This window comes from Buteo buteo, chromosome 20 (assembly GCF_964188355.1).
Source record: "Buteo buteo chromosome 20, bButBut1.hap1.1, whole genome shotgun sequence".
Lineage (NCBI taxonomy): Eukaryota > Metazoa > Chordata > Aves > Accipitriformes > Accipitridae > Buteo > Buteo buteo.
The window spans coordinates 13,824,381-13,840,235 of record NC_134190.1 but is presented as its reverse complement, the minus strand read 5'-3'; the positions used below and the strand labels follow the sequence as shown (position 1 = coordinate 13,840,235).

At 41.5% G+C, this 15,855-nt stretch overlaps 1 protein-coding gene across 1 annotated transcript in view; it reads right to left on the bottom strand.

Moving 5' to 3' along the window:
- Positions 1-2,156: 2,156 nt before the first annotated feature.
- The window catches only part of DUSP22 (dual specificity phosphatase 22), a 45,030-nt gene continuing 31,331 nt past the window's right edge, over positions 2,157-15,855 (bottom strand). Inside the window, exons 5-7 of the mRNA XM_075052198.1 lie at positions 10,507-10,581; positions 8,807-8,978; positions 2,157-5,939 (exon numbers count right to left, since the gene is read on the bottom strand). Coding sequence (XP_074908299.1) covers positions 5,754-5,939; positions 8,807-8,978; positions 10,507-10,581 — 433 coding nt within the window. The 3' untranslated portion in view covers positions 2,157-5,753. The remainder of the gene's footprint in view (positions 5,940-8,806; positions 8,979-10,506; positions 10,582-15,855) is intronic.

The window sequence follows — 15,855 nt, the reverse complement described above, 5'->3', positions numbered from 1 at the left end:
TAAAATGGAAACTGGGTGCAAGTCTGGCTGAAAATCCCATTTTTTGAGACTGCTTGCAAATGCATTTTACTCCCAGTTTACTGCAGATGTGTTCAGTTCACACGAGCAGAATTGAGTCTCCTGCAAGGACTGAGCTATGCAGTTGTTCAGTGGCAAAAAGGCACCTCCTGCTCACACTTCCTCAGATGCCTACTCCTAGTAATTACGCTAGAAACTACATGGAAACTACAGGAAGTCATCTTGCTACTCACAAGCTACTCACTTTTGCTAAACTGCAGTTTGCAGAATTCACTAGAGCAGAGCACACATTCAAAAATATATAAAGAAATATTTGTTCCCTGGGTGAGGGCAGAATTAATACTGGACAGCAGCTAAATGTAGCAATGAAATAGTTAAACGCACAGGAGCTGGGGCACATGGAAAACGAGAACCACATTTAAAGCTCTGCTGAGAACGAAGTGTGAAAATAGCTGTTTCTGTCGCATGCTTTTTGTCTCCAGGGGTTTCTACAGAAACACTGTACAGTGCAAGATCATCTTCCTCATGCTGTCTAATATTTTCTAGAGACCACCATTATTTTCCCTGCACCAGGACAATCTTCTTGACAAGGTGGGAGGACTCTCATGATTTGCTGGCAAAGCCTAAACTCCTTATCAGGTTATAAGCACATCTAAGGACATGCGGGTTTGCCCTCTAGTTCCCTCAGTCTACTGCATGGTAGGACAGGACTATGTGAATCAAATCAGAACTGCCATTTTCTAGAACTCAAAACAGTTACATATAACATTGAATGAAACCAGATATACAGCTAGGAACAGTAGTATGGCACCACAGTCGCAGCACAATTTTTACATGTGATTTGGATAAAGATTGCCCTTGAGAGGTGCTAAGTGGTCAAAAGGAAGACAAAGCAGCAGCACATTTTTCATTTGGAAACTGCTGTTTTCCTTTGGGAGTAGGGGGAAGCCTCCTCTAAAACTTAAAAGAGATTTTCCTAGTTCACAAGGGATTACATTTTAAACATGTTTTCCATCTCATCAATGCTATAGCACATATATCTAAGGCATTGCTATGGATAACAGCTAGGATAAAGGAAGTAATTACACTAATTCATGCTTCACAAAGCAGTCTGCATTGAATTTAAAGTCTTTTCATAGAAAGATAGGAAGAGGACTGAAAGACACATTAATATAATCAGTGCCATCCCACTTACACTGCAGATGAACTGAAATATTCTATGAACGAGGTGCATCTAACACATTCAAAACTATCTACAGACACATTAACTTTATTCTAGTGGAAGGTATTATTAATTAGTTGAATCCCTGAGATCCCTTAGGAAACATCCACACATTCCCAGCAGTCTATAAACTAACAAGTGCTGGGAGAGGGAGGAGAGTCCACAAAGAAAAGACCCAAACCCCAGTATCTGAGCATCTAACTTTGCCTTCATGGTGAGGGGGTCCCACTGCAAGGACAGTTCAGCCTTCAGCAAAAACTAGAGTGGCCATGACGTCTGGCTACTTAGACATGACTGATTATACTTTCAGGTTGGTGGGGTTTTTGTTTTGGGGGTTTTCTTTGATTGTTCAAATGCCAGAATTACCCTCTTAGCAGGGGTAGTGTCAAACCAGAAATTCAGTTTGTTAGCTGTGGGAATTTAAATGGGGCTTTTCCCCCCCCTTACACTGTTAAGTTTTTAAATTTTTTCTTCCCTGAGAATCATCATCTGCCACTTACATCAGCTTCCCCTGACAAACCACTACTGAGAGCCTTGAGTCTTGGCAGTCTGTAAACCAGCTAATTAAGCCCTAAACCAGCATGCTATGGAAAAGAAGGTATTTCAAAAGAATAAAAAATTTGGATTCACCACGTACCCTGTTGCAATGATGGGCCAGCAACAGTAAGAGCGGGCAACATGCAACATCCTCTTGTGGGACTACTATCAAAAGATGCTTGTGCTGCAGATTCTTGAACTCACCTGGAAGAACTTTGTGAAGAGAGGGGAAGTCTCAAGAAGTCTGTGTGCAGGAGAAAAAAGTAATCTAAATACCAAAATGAGTTAGTCTTGTACTCTTACTGTACCCGCAGGGATACAAATGGTGAATAGAAGCCTTCCGGACACTATTATTGATTTCAAGAAATACACAAGCAGATCAGGTGTTAACATTTACTTTTATTTATAAAAAAATTGTAGAACGTATTAAATACAAACATTTGGAAAAAGCAATCAAGGCTTCACTAAGATGCCCAGGAAGAGGAAGACAGAGAATCAAGAAGCTTACCAGGTTTAGAGTTTTTAAACTAGCTGAACTAATTACTATAATTTTTCACTGACTTCTTTATAGGCAGTGGCCATTATAGCAACCAATGTTATTACTGTCCTTTTTAAAAAACAGAGATATGATTTGCCATATCTTCCCACTCAACCACAAAATGTAAGGAAGCAACTCTTTCCAGGTTAAAAATCAGAGTAATAAATACTAATGCATTTACCCATTACCTACATTGTATAACACTAAACATTTGCTTATAATCACACATGGATATCAAGTTTAGCCCCCAAAAATTGATTATACATTTCAAATCTGGATATCCAATAAGGTGTTATAAACTTTATACATTTTCTAGTGAACATCAAAATGAGGACGGTGTTTTGAAGTACAGAAACAAAATAACTGAATGCATCACCTACACTATAAAGGCCAACTACTAAGAGGTGGACTGGGGTCTAGTCATGTTCCAGATAGCTGGACAATCCTACAAACTGCCACTGAAAGGCTGGTTGGAAGACAAATCATGTCACGTTCTCAGCCCGCGTTAGCTCCTTTCCCTTTCTAAAAGGCCAAAGGTGAGAACCGTAGCTACCCTCTCTTCTGCACCTTGTGGTAATAAAGGAGTAAACTATCATTCTGCTCTCTACGTGGACAAACCAGATTCAAGTTTTCTTAGACTACAGTTGCTCTTTTGCCACTCTTAAACACAGTATGCAGTACATACAGACCACTAAACAAGATGTAGAAGCAAGAGACTACAGAAAATACCTCTTCTGTCTTTTAAAAAGAAGGTAGTACTTCCACTGGCTGACAGTATGGCACTCCCCCTGTCTTCCTGCTTTACCCTGTATCTGCTTTCAAGCTGCAGCATAATGCACATTGATGTGGCTATATGGCCCTAAAGCCAAACTCAGTTCTAAAAAAAAAAATCCTATTTGTGGGACTTACTCTTTGGGGATAACCAAACTATTAAAAAAATCCAGTATAGAATAATCTTGGACACACAAACATTAACAGATGTCTCCCATTCTGCCTTGTATTTGTCAGAACAGAAAAAGAATTGCCAAGTTCCCAGCACTCACAGGGTTACTACCGCAAGGACGAGAGTGCCAAAAATGTTATGGGATACATAGCGTTGGCAGTCAGCTACAGGATGGACTAACTGGATACCTGCAAGAGTGCAAGCAGAATGCTTCTGACAAAGCTGCCCTTTGGGGCCGGGCTGAAGTTGCACTACATATCCTACTGTGAGGAGCAGGTTGAACAAATGGACCAGCATCCTGAACACGTGTCAGACCCTGTTACCGAGGAAAGCATCTTCCATGACCACATCCACCCTCACAGCACAGGGGAGACTGCCAACATGGGCACTGTTGTGCTGGAATTCCTAAACAGCTAATTATTTGCAGATCAACATCTTCAAGAAGAGCTAAATACTTCTCTTACCAGGCAAACACAGAGCAGTTGCTGGATATACCAAATAGGTAGTGGGTCATTTAGCTACAAGCTTGAAAACAGTCAACTGCAGCACTTTCCCAAATCCAACAGCACCCCTTACCGCAACACGGACACGGTTATCCTGCTCTCGCTATGTTCAGTACACTTAAAGCACTTAGTGCAATGAGAACCCTGACGCAGGCTTGGACTCAGATGAAACGGTCAGGCCAGTTCCACCCCATTCCCTTTTTTCCTTTTTTGCAATAATTGATATGCAAGACCCATATTTCACAAGCCATAACGTATATTTTTTGAAGATACTTAACAACATATATTTAACAGCCAGAGCTTACTTGACCTTAGAAGCCTCGCTCCTATCCAAAGAATTCACTGAGGTCAGAGTACCAAAGAAACTGAAAGAGACAACAGTCTATTTAGTATGCTGACTGCTTCTCGCTCAGTGCTCAGCTTTTAGCATGATATACACCACACTTAAGCAAACGAGGGGTTTGGTTTTGTTTTTCTATCCTGGCTGCTTGGGAGGTATTCTTTATTTTCTGGAATCTTCAAGAAAAATAGGCCCTTCCATCCTCTGAGTCAAAGACAAGAAATCATGATCTTGGCATCACTGCCACCCCCCATTACACCATCAGAAATCAATACACTGCCCAGCATCCCTGGTGGCATATTTGAAGTTACACTCTTAGAATACGCTTGAGTCAGGCAATGGCTCCATTCCAGAAACAATGTTACCAAGAGCAGAGTATAGCCCCTAGTTTTAACCTAGTTTAAAATGTATTTTACAAATGCATTCCTACAAATCTGATCACAGCAAAACATATAGTGGTTTTAAAATGGCAGAAAGTTGAATTCAAACAACTCAATTTTTAAACCAGTGAGAAATATGGGCAATTTAAAAAGAAAACAATAAAATTCTCAAATACAGACATTTGTGAAATACACATGCACGCGCACACTCTCACACACACATGCACCCACTTACTTCACTCAGTGTCAGATTAAGATTACACAAGGCAATTTTCAAGGTTGCATTTACAACCACCATGACAAGAACAGCATTTTTGAGGTAGCTGAAGTCAAAGAGCAAACCACAGCACAAGCAAAGAAACAGGTGCTCGCACTCACACCGAGCCCACTCTTTGGAGACACGTTATCATGTGCGCAGGGGCGTGTGTTGAAGAGGCACGTGTTCCATGGGGAATGAAGTTCAGCAGCACTGGAGACCTGATAAACTATTCTCCAGAGAAGCTTATGCTGGGAGACCAGATGCACGATCAAGGGACCACGGCTTAAATCACGGCACATCAGCTGAGCTGTGGTAACAGTCTCGGTGCTCTTGGTCTGTGGCAGTTCTACCGACAGCTCTGTCTCACGTGCACTGAAGCAAGTACAACTGTGGCAGTTGAAGATGTTATTACTCAGAGCTGTCTGTCCCACTTCTCTCTAGATGCTACTGTTGGCAGAAAGGTACACGTACCCACATCTCACCTGCTCCGGTTTGCAGCCTAGCATCCCAGTTTGAGCCCACCTCCACAGCACTACTTGCCAATGGACTGTGAACAGGAGCAGCAGAGACACAGACCTGAGTTCCCTTCTTCAGGTGCAATAACATCTTTGCTACATTAATGGTGCAAGAGATGTCAAACTGCCACAGTCTGAATCATGAGACTTCATCTCAGAGCCCTTTGCTAGCCTACAACAAAAGGAGTTGAGCTAACCTCACAGCAAATGCCAGGCAACATGGGCATAAGGGGATAATAGCTGCGGCTGGCTGACGAACTGGCTCAGCCACAGTAACTGGATCATGTCTCTGGGCATACAGAGTGCTTGATCCTGCCCAAATTATAAAACTGTGTGAAACACACTCATACACACACACATAATGTAGTATTTTCATCAAGAAGCTTTCTACAAATCAACTCTTTGCATGATTACTGCTGAGAGTCTTGAAGATGGGATGGAAATTATGGCGAGATGTTTTTCAAAGGTAGAAAGAAAAAAAAAATCAACCTCCTATGACTAGGTCTCTGTTGTGTAGTTGCTGTACGAGAGAGATGGCACAGATGAGAAGTTGTTATTCCACTGTCTTCCTCCAGTACTCTGCTGCAACTCAGCCTGCTCTTTATATTTGCTCAGAAGATTTTTGGCTTCTTGCAGATCCTGAGAAGAGTTTTCCCCATATTCTTCTTTCAGCCACTGCCTGAACTGCAAAAATTGAACATACATACACAATATGATGAAACAGTAACATAAGGCTGGTGCAGAAGTAATACTCCTTCCTGTCCTACAAAATTTCAAGAGCCTTTAAGAACACAAGTAGTGCTCCAAATATTGCATGTCCTTCAACAGCAGCACAGAATACATAGGCACAGGAACACCCATTTGAAATCACCAAGATCCCTTACATCCCCTAAAATGACACACTAGCATAACAGCTTGGCTGACTGGAGTAATACAGAGTAAGGAACACCCACTGGGCAAGGACATCCTGGACTTAAAAGCACACTCCTTCTGTTGCATATACAAACAAGATGAATTAGCAGGGAAGCTAATATGATCAGCCAACTTGCCCAAGTCACAACAGGCTGCAAGAAGGTTGAAGATCAGAAAGTCAACCACTCATGGGTTTTTTTTATCCTAAGCCCACAAACACCAGTAGTAAAAAAATGTACTGTAGATACCAAGAAAGGTATCTTCTAGGAAGAAAAAGTCCAGGAGCTTTAAAAGCTATACAATAGGACCCTATATGTTACTGACATGAATGACTGCATATGGTACATGGTAACAAATGTATCAGGTCCAGTTGAAGGTCAGTCCAGCTCTGTATCCTGGTATGAGAGTAGCCAGATGTAAATGCCAAGGAAAGAATCAGGCAATGTCAGGGCAATAATGCTGGGACCTTTTCCTTGGTCATTTCCTTAGCTTCCAGCAATTTTCAGCTCAGGTACTTTCGGAGGCTGAGGCAGTATCTTTGCATTTGATATCAACAAATTAATTTTTCTGCCATGAGATTACTTTTTGAATCCACAAATCTTTACCACAAGGTATCTGGATGCCAACAGGCTCTGTAAGTACATATTGTATAAAAATCTCCCCTTTTCCTTGATTGGGACCTGCCAATTGATAGCTCCACGTCACATTACAGGGAAGAGTAGAAATCACACCTGTTCACTTTCTCTATTCCACTCAACTTTATAGACCTTTATCACATCCTTCTCTGTCATTTCTTTTCCAGTTGAAGAATTTGAGTCCACCTAGTCATTCCTGACAATCTTGTTGCTCTTCTCTGCAGAAGCAGCAAGTAGACACAGACCCCAACTGTTCTGTCCCAGTGGGGATAATATTCATTTTTCAAGCCTTAACTTTCATAGCTTTGTTCTGCTTGGGGCTCATGGACAGCTTTATCCATAAAAATCATTGACTAGGACATTGGGAGACAAGACCTCAACATAGTTACTCCCTCCCATTCCGAAAAGATCATAAGGTTCTGAGTCAAATCTGAAGCCTCAGGCTACCATGTGGAAGTTTGAAATTGGTGCAAACCATGTTGTGACCTTAGTGGCTAAACGCCTTCCTGTAAGGCCAAGATCTAAAGCACCCCATTCCAGAAACCCCACAGGATACCACCCTATAGTGGCACAGCAAAACACCCATCCCACTGAAATCAGAAAAAAGTTCACACCCTTGGCAGATGGCATTATTCCACTGAAATCAGGTGTGTAAACAGACACCTGCTAAGGATGTGGTTGCTGTTAAAGAGACAGTAGGAAACTACAGCCCAGCCAGTGACTACAGGTGGATATTTCTTTTTGCAACCTACTGCCTCCCCCTCAGTAAAAAAGGCAGAATGTGCCATCCATGGTGGATGAAAAAAGAGAGACGTTACTGTCTTTATCAGGCTATTTGCATATAGCCTTAATTGTCATTGCTGTTAGCCCAGACCAATTAGAGTAGAAATGACTGTAAGGGAGGAAGGAGACAAGTCTGGAAAGTCCCCCTCTGACTTTTGTCTCTTAAAAATCAGTTACTCTACCATTTACGCCAGTTCCAAACGATCCAGGAAACATTCAGTTAAATATTAAAAAAACGCAAATATTTACAGTTGCAAACTGCATCATGCAAAACAAATGGTAATTTCTAAACTCTGAGCTTTCTGCAGCAGAATGACAGGGATGGAATAAAAAAAAACAAGAAAAAAAACCCAACATCCTTTGCCTCATGTATTTTGCTTTCTGATTTTAGTTTGCCTCTGTTGTGCTTATTAAAAAATCAACAACAACAGGCACAAAAGCCCAGAGCATGCTGAGCAATGGAAAAAGGAGGGGATGGCCAGAGTAGGTTGTTAACATAAGTGGAAGTCACCAATCACCCACGGTGAGCAGATCTTTTGCGTGGGATGGTTCTTTTTAGGGGTAAGAAACTGATTTTTTTGTTTTATGAAAACCACTTTGCAGTCTTACTATTCCCTCAATTCTCCTAGTCCTACAAAGCCTTCAAAGGCTAAGAAGAAAAAAAAGGGTCAGATTTGAGACTGTTCTACACATCAGAAAATGTACCGAGTCTCAGCCACAGAAGGCGAGGGGAACATGACACGTAAGTCATAGTGAGAACCTAGTTTAACTCCTGGATAGCAAAGATTTCTGCTGGTGATTTCTTTCCTGCTTACTATTCCAAATGATTGTGTTGGGGGAAACCCACTGGTTTTATGCAACTGGTACTTACAGGTTGGTCTTTCTGCTGCGTTCTGACCAACTTACTCTTTAGTTTTTACCCCTCTAAAGGTGTCAGTCTTGTATTGTGCCTTAGCACACAGGAAGCAATCACTGGATTGAGAGCACAGCTGAGCAGGAGGTGTTCAGATGTTGTGCTTCATTTCTTCTCCCATGCAGCATTCCCTGATACCTTCAGTTCTATCCACACCTCCCCCAGTGGAGCAGGCTAGGCCAAGAAGCCACTCCCTCAAAGCAAAAACAGGGAGTCAGATAAACCACCAAGGCCACAAAACAAGGAGAAGTAGCCCACGATCTGACTTGGGGTTGTGTTTCACAGCTCATTTCTTTGTAGTTATTTACCTGATCAACATCATGTTTTTCAAAGTCCTGTAGCTGCCTCTGGAAGCCCATGTTAGGATTGGCACAGGATCTTGCTGCACGGACAACAGACAGTGCATCTTCCCAACCAAAGTCTGTGATGGTCATGATGTAGGCAACCACCAATGTTACACTCCTGGAGACACCTGCAAGGCTGCATGAAAAAGGAGATGCCATAAATTGAAGTAGTGCTGTACAGTTAAAAGCATCATTTCCCAACATCACAGCAGACTGCTGTGTTGCTTGCCATGAGGAAGAAATATTACAATATTTGAGTTAAAGGTTTTGGTGCTGCTTTTTCAGATGTATCAGAATAAACCTACGACAAGAACAAGAAAGTGCGTTCTGAGTAGTAATTCATGCGAGACTGGAAAGAAAGAAATATTAGATCTTCACAAAAGCAGGGGACAGTGCACATGTTCCAAGTTAGATTTAGGTTTTAATAAGCCAGAAATAAGTCACCCACTTTCTTCTGCTTATATAAATCAGAGCAGTGAAATAAGACCATTCCGTCTCCACCACAAATAAAGGCTTCAGTTTCATGGGGTTGAAATGAACTTTAACTGAACTGCTAAAGTGTGTATGTCTGGTTGCTTGAGTTCTTTTCCTCTTTCTGCTATCTATGCACTGTGCAACTTCCACTGTCAGGACTCCGGTTTCCTTACATGAATAGTTGGGATAAAGTAAGAATCATTCACTATTATTGGTTTGACAGCACTGGACAAAAAACTCCCAACTATTACTATTGCGAGTATAAAGAATGTGTTTGAGTTACATTTGTACCAGACTCTTTCACTTGGCATTTCAAGAACATTTTATGCTTTTGAAATCCTTCACAAATTTAAATATGTTTTTTAAAACTCCATCAGAATTCAGACTAATTATCCCTCTTTTACATACATGGAGACTGACAAAATGACTCGTGCACAGCCCTATCATGAGTCAGTAGCAAACTCAGGATTTATGCTCAGGGACGGTGTACAAGTCCAGTGTTCAAATGATGAGATGACTCTGATTCCAGATATAGACTCAGATATGTCACTTGGACACACAGCACAAAGACTACAACCAATAGCAGAGAGCAAGAAAAAACCCAGGGTGGGATTTCCTTTTCTATTCTCTACAGCCCCAGGAGCATCTCTCCAATCAGGGACTTGCTATTAACAAATGCAACATTTGAATGCTTCAGCAGTTTAAAGAAAAAAAGAGAAAAAAACAATTTCTGTTCAGTGGAAAATTTTTTTAACAACTCTGAAGTCACCAAAATAGTTGTTATAGAAACTAATCAAATTATAAGGATTACTGAAATCACATTTAGAAATACAGTGATTAAAATAACGGGAAATAAATAATACATCTCTAGCCAATGCATCTCTAGTCAAATAAAAAAAAAAATCAAAAAGTCCTACAAAAAGGTTTGATCAGAAGAGAAGGTCAAGAAGAAATTCTTGGGCATCTTTTATCTCCAGGCAGCTGCCCACCCCAGTGACTCAGAAGTCCTAGCACGACATTTTAATAGCAATTGCAAATCTTCTGGGGCTCTTCAAATAATGGGAGCATTTCAGTCCAAGAAGATTTTGCTATAAAATGGAGATGAACACTAACTTATCATTAAAATGATGAATATCCAAATCAAGCTAGGGAAACCCTTGAGAAGTTTTTTTAGCAAGTGGTATACATACCAATGAACTAGGCAGCCTTCACCTGTAAGCCGGCACTCATGGATAAATTTGATGCTCTCTCTGAAATGCCTTGTCCTGAAAACAGAAGCAGAAGGGGAATAAAGTGCTCTATTTAGTAAAATCACTACTTAGAAAGAGAGAGATATATCCGAAAGCTCACTTAACACTGTTTCTAGAATTTAGAACTGAATACAGGTCTCACAAGGTAAAAGTTAGTGTCTGCCAATGAAACACAAAACTCACTGGCATAGTTATTCTCCACTCTACCTGAAGAAGAAACTGGTATCTTAGGCACCACAGCGTGATAAACATTAACAAACACTTGATTCTGATGACTGTCAAGTCTGTATTTAGTTTGTGTTTTATTCCTCTTTAAACTAGTAACTTGATGTTGTATGTCCTTGCGTATGCTCAGATGTCAGATGAAACTCGGCACAACTACATGAACAGTTCTCAAGGTATATTGTCTCTCACAAAGAGGCATCTACCACCCAAACTTAAGCTTAACTTTGACTTCACCTCCTCCTTCAAACCATGTACTAGGACACATCTAAATGTTATGACTTCTTTGCAACATGAAATCTCTCTGGTTTGTCACTGCTATGAAAAAAAATTCTCAACTCAGGCCCTGGCTTCTTCAGCTCCCTCCAGTCTCCTCTCCTCAGACTGCAGTACCCCTTCTGCCTGCCCTTATTCAGGCTGTCAGTCAACCCCTGCCTTCAACCTACCTTTTTTAAAGCAGTGAAGGAGAAAATGCAGAGAAGATAAAGACTCAGTTTACAAATATTAAGGTTTGTACCCTCATTATCCTTTACAAGTGCCTCTTCATTTTAAGTGGGGCAAGTCTGAAGGAAAGCAAGTGGGCAGCTGTCATCATCTCAGTAAATCTGCAGCATCGCCTTTTTGCATCCCAGTCCCAAGTTGCTCACCCTGCCTCTGCCTCTCAGACTGCAAAGCCTTTGGGGCTGCCTGCAATTTATCGCAGGTGCAAGCAGCACCTCTTAGTTCAACAGAGCTGAAGTTCACTGTGGCCTTTGAGTGCTCTTGCAATTTAAAACTGCAAGCAGCAGCAATGTGTACAACACAGACAGAGGAAAGAGTTTCTTAATGGGGAGTCAGTACCAGGCCTATTGGCAAAGATGAAGCTGAAAGCACATTGCATTCACACCATGAAAAACAACGTCCTGTATTCAAGATGTTTCCCCTCTCAGGGTGAATATTATACCACAAGGGTAAAAGAAAAAAACCTCAGCCCAGCACCAGCAGCCACACAAAAATCAGGAATACCCACATAAAAGGAAGCTTCCCTTCCTGCCCAACAGTGCAGCTGCTGATACTATAAACACTCAAGACCTGGAAGAGGACAACAGTGATGCAATAGAGTGACAGCGCCTGTGGAACTTGCAAAGGCAATGATGTCTAAGCTGAAATATCCAAAAAGAGGGATCCCAAAGCCCAGGACTCCATCTCCAAGGCACTTCTTGCATCACTGGATACAACAGGGAGAACACAGCTGGAAAAGACTCAAGTGACTTATTCAGAAAATCTCAAGGCACGATGCAATCCCAAGCTTTAGGATGGCATGTCAACTCAGGATTTTATGTATCTCAGGAAACCAATCAAGTATGTGGGATAAGTGAAGAAGAGGGACGAAGCCTTACAAATGCATTTCTACTCAGACTGCCACTCCAAAACATTTTCACTGACTGAGTTCTAACAAATCATGGCACTCAGGTCTGCCTAGGGGACACAAGCAGCTTCACCTAAATTAACTCAGAGGACAAATTAAATGTTGGGCTGTGTGTGCAAAAGGCGTTGCTATTGCACAATGAAGGAGCACTTATCTGAAATTCAATGGATTCAGTCAGATGGAACTTGGTTAGGGCTGGATTGAGAACATCCTGATGTTCTCATACTCCCATCTTCTCTTTCTCTCTAGAAAACATGACCAACAGTGCAGCTCCAAGCACCAGTGAATTCACTTCAATGGTCTAACACAAGTTTTGGTTAAACACTTCAATGCTTTGGTTTGAAAAATATCTGCGAATGAGCATAACACCTTTGCAAGGTACTAAATATAGCTAGCAGTGAACTCCATTCACTCAGTTTTATTTGCCCTTCCTTATTGCTGACACTCAGTCTGCTGAAACACCATCAAGTGTAAGTGTTTACAGGCATTCATGAAAGAGAAGAGAAATAGCCAAGCTTAGAATTAGTGCTGCTCTGTAGACTCATAGAATCATTTAGTTTGGAAAAGACCCCTCCTCACCTCAAGTCGGAGAAGAGGAGAAATGTACTCCTCCACAAGCCTACGGTATCAGGGTCTCTGCTGGCTCCAGCAGGCACAGTTGCCTGAACTCATTTTCAAAGTTATGGTACAAATCATATTTACCTGACAACTAAGACTGAGGACCAGTTAGCTGTGTGGCAAGTGCCAGACACAAAGGAAAATGGCAAGTCTTACATTAACCGCAAAACAGTTGATTATCATCTGTAACAGGAAAGCGCTTGACAAATGTGTTGATTTGCAGCCTATTTGTTGGACTGAACAGTTACTTCAAGACAATTTATTACATGATATCTGGCTTTTACATCGCCCAGCTTAAAGCTGGGTCCTGAACTGCATCATCTTCACAGTGGGAAAACACCACAGGAAGAACAACCAGTACAGTGCCCCTACCAGCATGTTGTAAAAGTTATCTGAACTTATGTATTAGCAAGCTAGATAATCCAAAACTAGGCTGAAGGCAGAGTTATGATACCAGATTATTCATTCATTGCTAGTCAGACTTCTATGAATATTATAGAGGTTAAAAAGAAAGCATCTATATCAGATAGGAAGAAGAATCTTGATGTTTCTTTCCTTTGGCAATGTAAATGCAACAAAGATCCACCTAAATTTCTTTTCTTAATAGGTTATCTGGCTTCTGTATTATCACCACTAACAGCCTAACCGTTGGAGGCTAGTTCCTTAGAAACATGTAGCCTAAGACAATTAACTGGAACAGGACAGGAAGGAACATTTAATTTCTGTAGAACTAACTTTTTAGCAACAGGTTGTATAGGAGATGATGGAGAAGGAGACGTCGACGGCCCAAGGTAAAATTCTGACAATCCAGGGAAAACACTCATTTAACGCCTAGGCAGCACCGTGAGTCTCAAAAGCAACTGCTTGATTCTTGTGCTTGGTAGGGGCAGAATGTGGGAGGAGAAGCAAGCTTTTGAGACACTTAAGTGAACACTCACATGTTAACAGGGGAATCCCTGCTGTATTTCCCTGGTAATTCATTCCTCTGAGGAAGGGAGCTCCACTAAACAAGCTTACTAGGAGTAAATGTGCATTACACACATAAGAAACCAGAAGTTTCCCCTCAAAAAACTGAGCTAGAGTGAATTAAGAGCTCACACTCCCAAAATTCCATGGGTAAATGCTTTCAGCTGGACCTCATCAACCTGCCAGCAGTTGCAAGTAGCAGCAAAGCTTCTGACAAACTTGCTGTTGGGGAGACAGACAAGACAGCAGTGTGTATCTGGTCAGTTGAGCCTGTCAACCATTGCTAAGAAAACGCAAGGACCTGCAATACAGGATGCTGCTGGTTTTCCCCCTGACACCACCAGAATCCCTCTTTCGCAAGAAGAGGGTAGATACACAAAGATGTTGCAGAGGGACCAATTCCCTTTCCTGTTCCCCAAATATCCCTCCCTCGGCAGAGGGCACAGGCAGTACAGTTAACTGCTCCTGGATAAAACTCTGTCAAATCCTCACAGACTGAACAAAGACAGCTTGCTCTTGCTGTCAGATGACTGTATGGGCAAAGCAAGCAACATTGCTGTTTGCGAGCATCATGGTTTGATTTTACTTGAAGGTCTGGACTGTGTAAAGCAGAAAAGAAAAATCGGTTACTCATCAAGTTTTATTTTAAGTGATAAAACGTATCAGTATTAGAAGTAATGACGTTTGCTTGCAACCACCTGATACCAAAGCAAGTATTTTAGATGCCTGCAGTGTAACAGAAACAATACTCATGCAAATATTCTATCTTCTTACTGAAGCTTTAAGAGCTTTGGTACTGCGCCAGACAGCTCAAGCACCAGAGGTGATTTTTCAATATAACTCCTTGATGTTTAACAGCGAGGGAAGAGCTGAATTGTACATTGATTAACGTTCAACACAAATGCCATCCTTTCTATTTCCATTCCCAATTGATCCAGATCTCTATTAACAAAGGAAGCAGATTTGCAAAACGTTTTCAGAAATGCTGCAGATCTCAGAACACCAACAAACAATTAATATGACAACATATGAATGTTTCCCTCTAATCTCATTTTTTTGTTGTTCCCCAAAGGATTTTTTTTTACTTTTCAAATTTTTAATTATTTCAAGTATTAAGGCCACAAAAATTGCCCAGGACAAAGGCAGCTAGCTCTGCCTTCTCATTACAGACCTGTCTTGAAATTGGGGCGGGGGGGCAGTGGGTTGTTTTTTTTTTTTTAACTTCCCCTAAAATCAGGACAGAAATGCAGAATGAAAAGGCAAATCACCACACATCAAATGCCACGCTGGAATCTTTCTAGGGTACGAGAAACACATACTCTAAAAATATCCCCCGAAAGCATGAGCCAGAATATTGCTGTGATGTGAGAGAAAAGCAGTGCTGCATTTCCTTCCGTACCTACCAGGCCTCTTTCAACTACTTGTTTCTCTACAAAACTTGGTAGCAGGATGTGGCTGAAACCCCCCTCACCTCTCCCCAACATAAACAGTGAGCTCTAGAAGAAAGAGTTGGTCACCATCCAAGTTCTCTTACAAAACCTGTTTTGATTTCTCTCTGGAATCAAGACTTGCTATGCTCAACGGTTCAAAACATTAAAACCAAGGGCAAATCAATCAGCGTTTCATGAATGTTAGCAGAGATGAGAAAGAGCGAGGCTGGGACACCCTAGTTTCACTACATATATCCTCAAGGCAGGAGTCACTGCAGGGCAGAAACTCCCCGCTGTGCCAGCCTACTACTAAGAGCAGCAGGGCCCTCTGAGGCAGGTTCAAGAAGTCCGGAGCAGACGGTTACAGGGGTAGTTTGCACACCCGGACTTTATGTTGAAGGCCCACTGTGAGGATTTCTTTTCAACTCTTGAAGCACCAGGCTTCATACCGCTTTCAAATATTTTCTTTTTGTTAATGGCTAGAGATAGCGCTAACAAAAAAGAACAGCTAAGCAAAAAGATTTACAAAAACAATGGCTAGAATAAACTGGGACTAAATCAGGAACAGACTCACTAAGGAATTCCTGAAGTTTAAGGCCACAAATGAAGAGTGTTTACATACTGACCCTCCTACAAACCCTTACA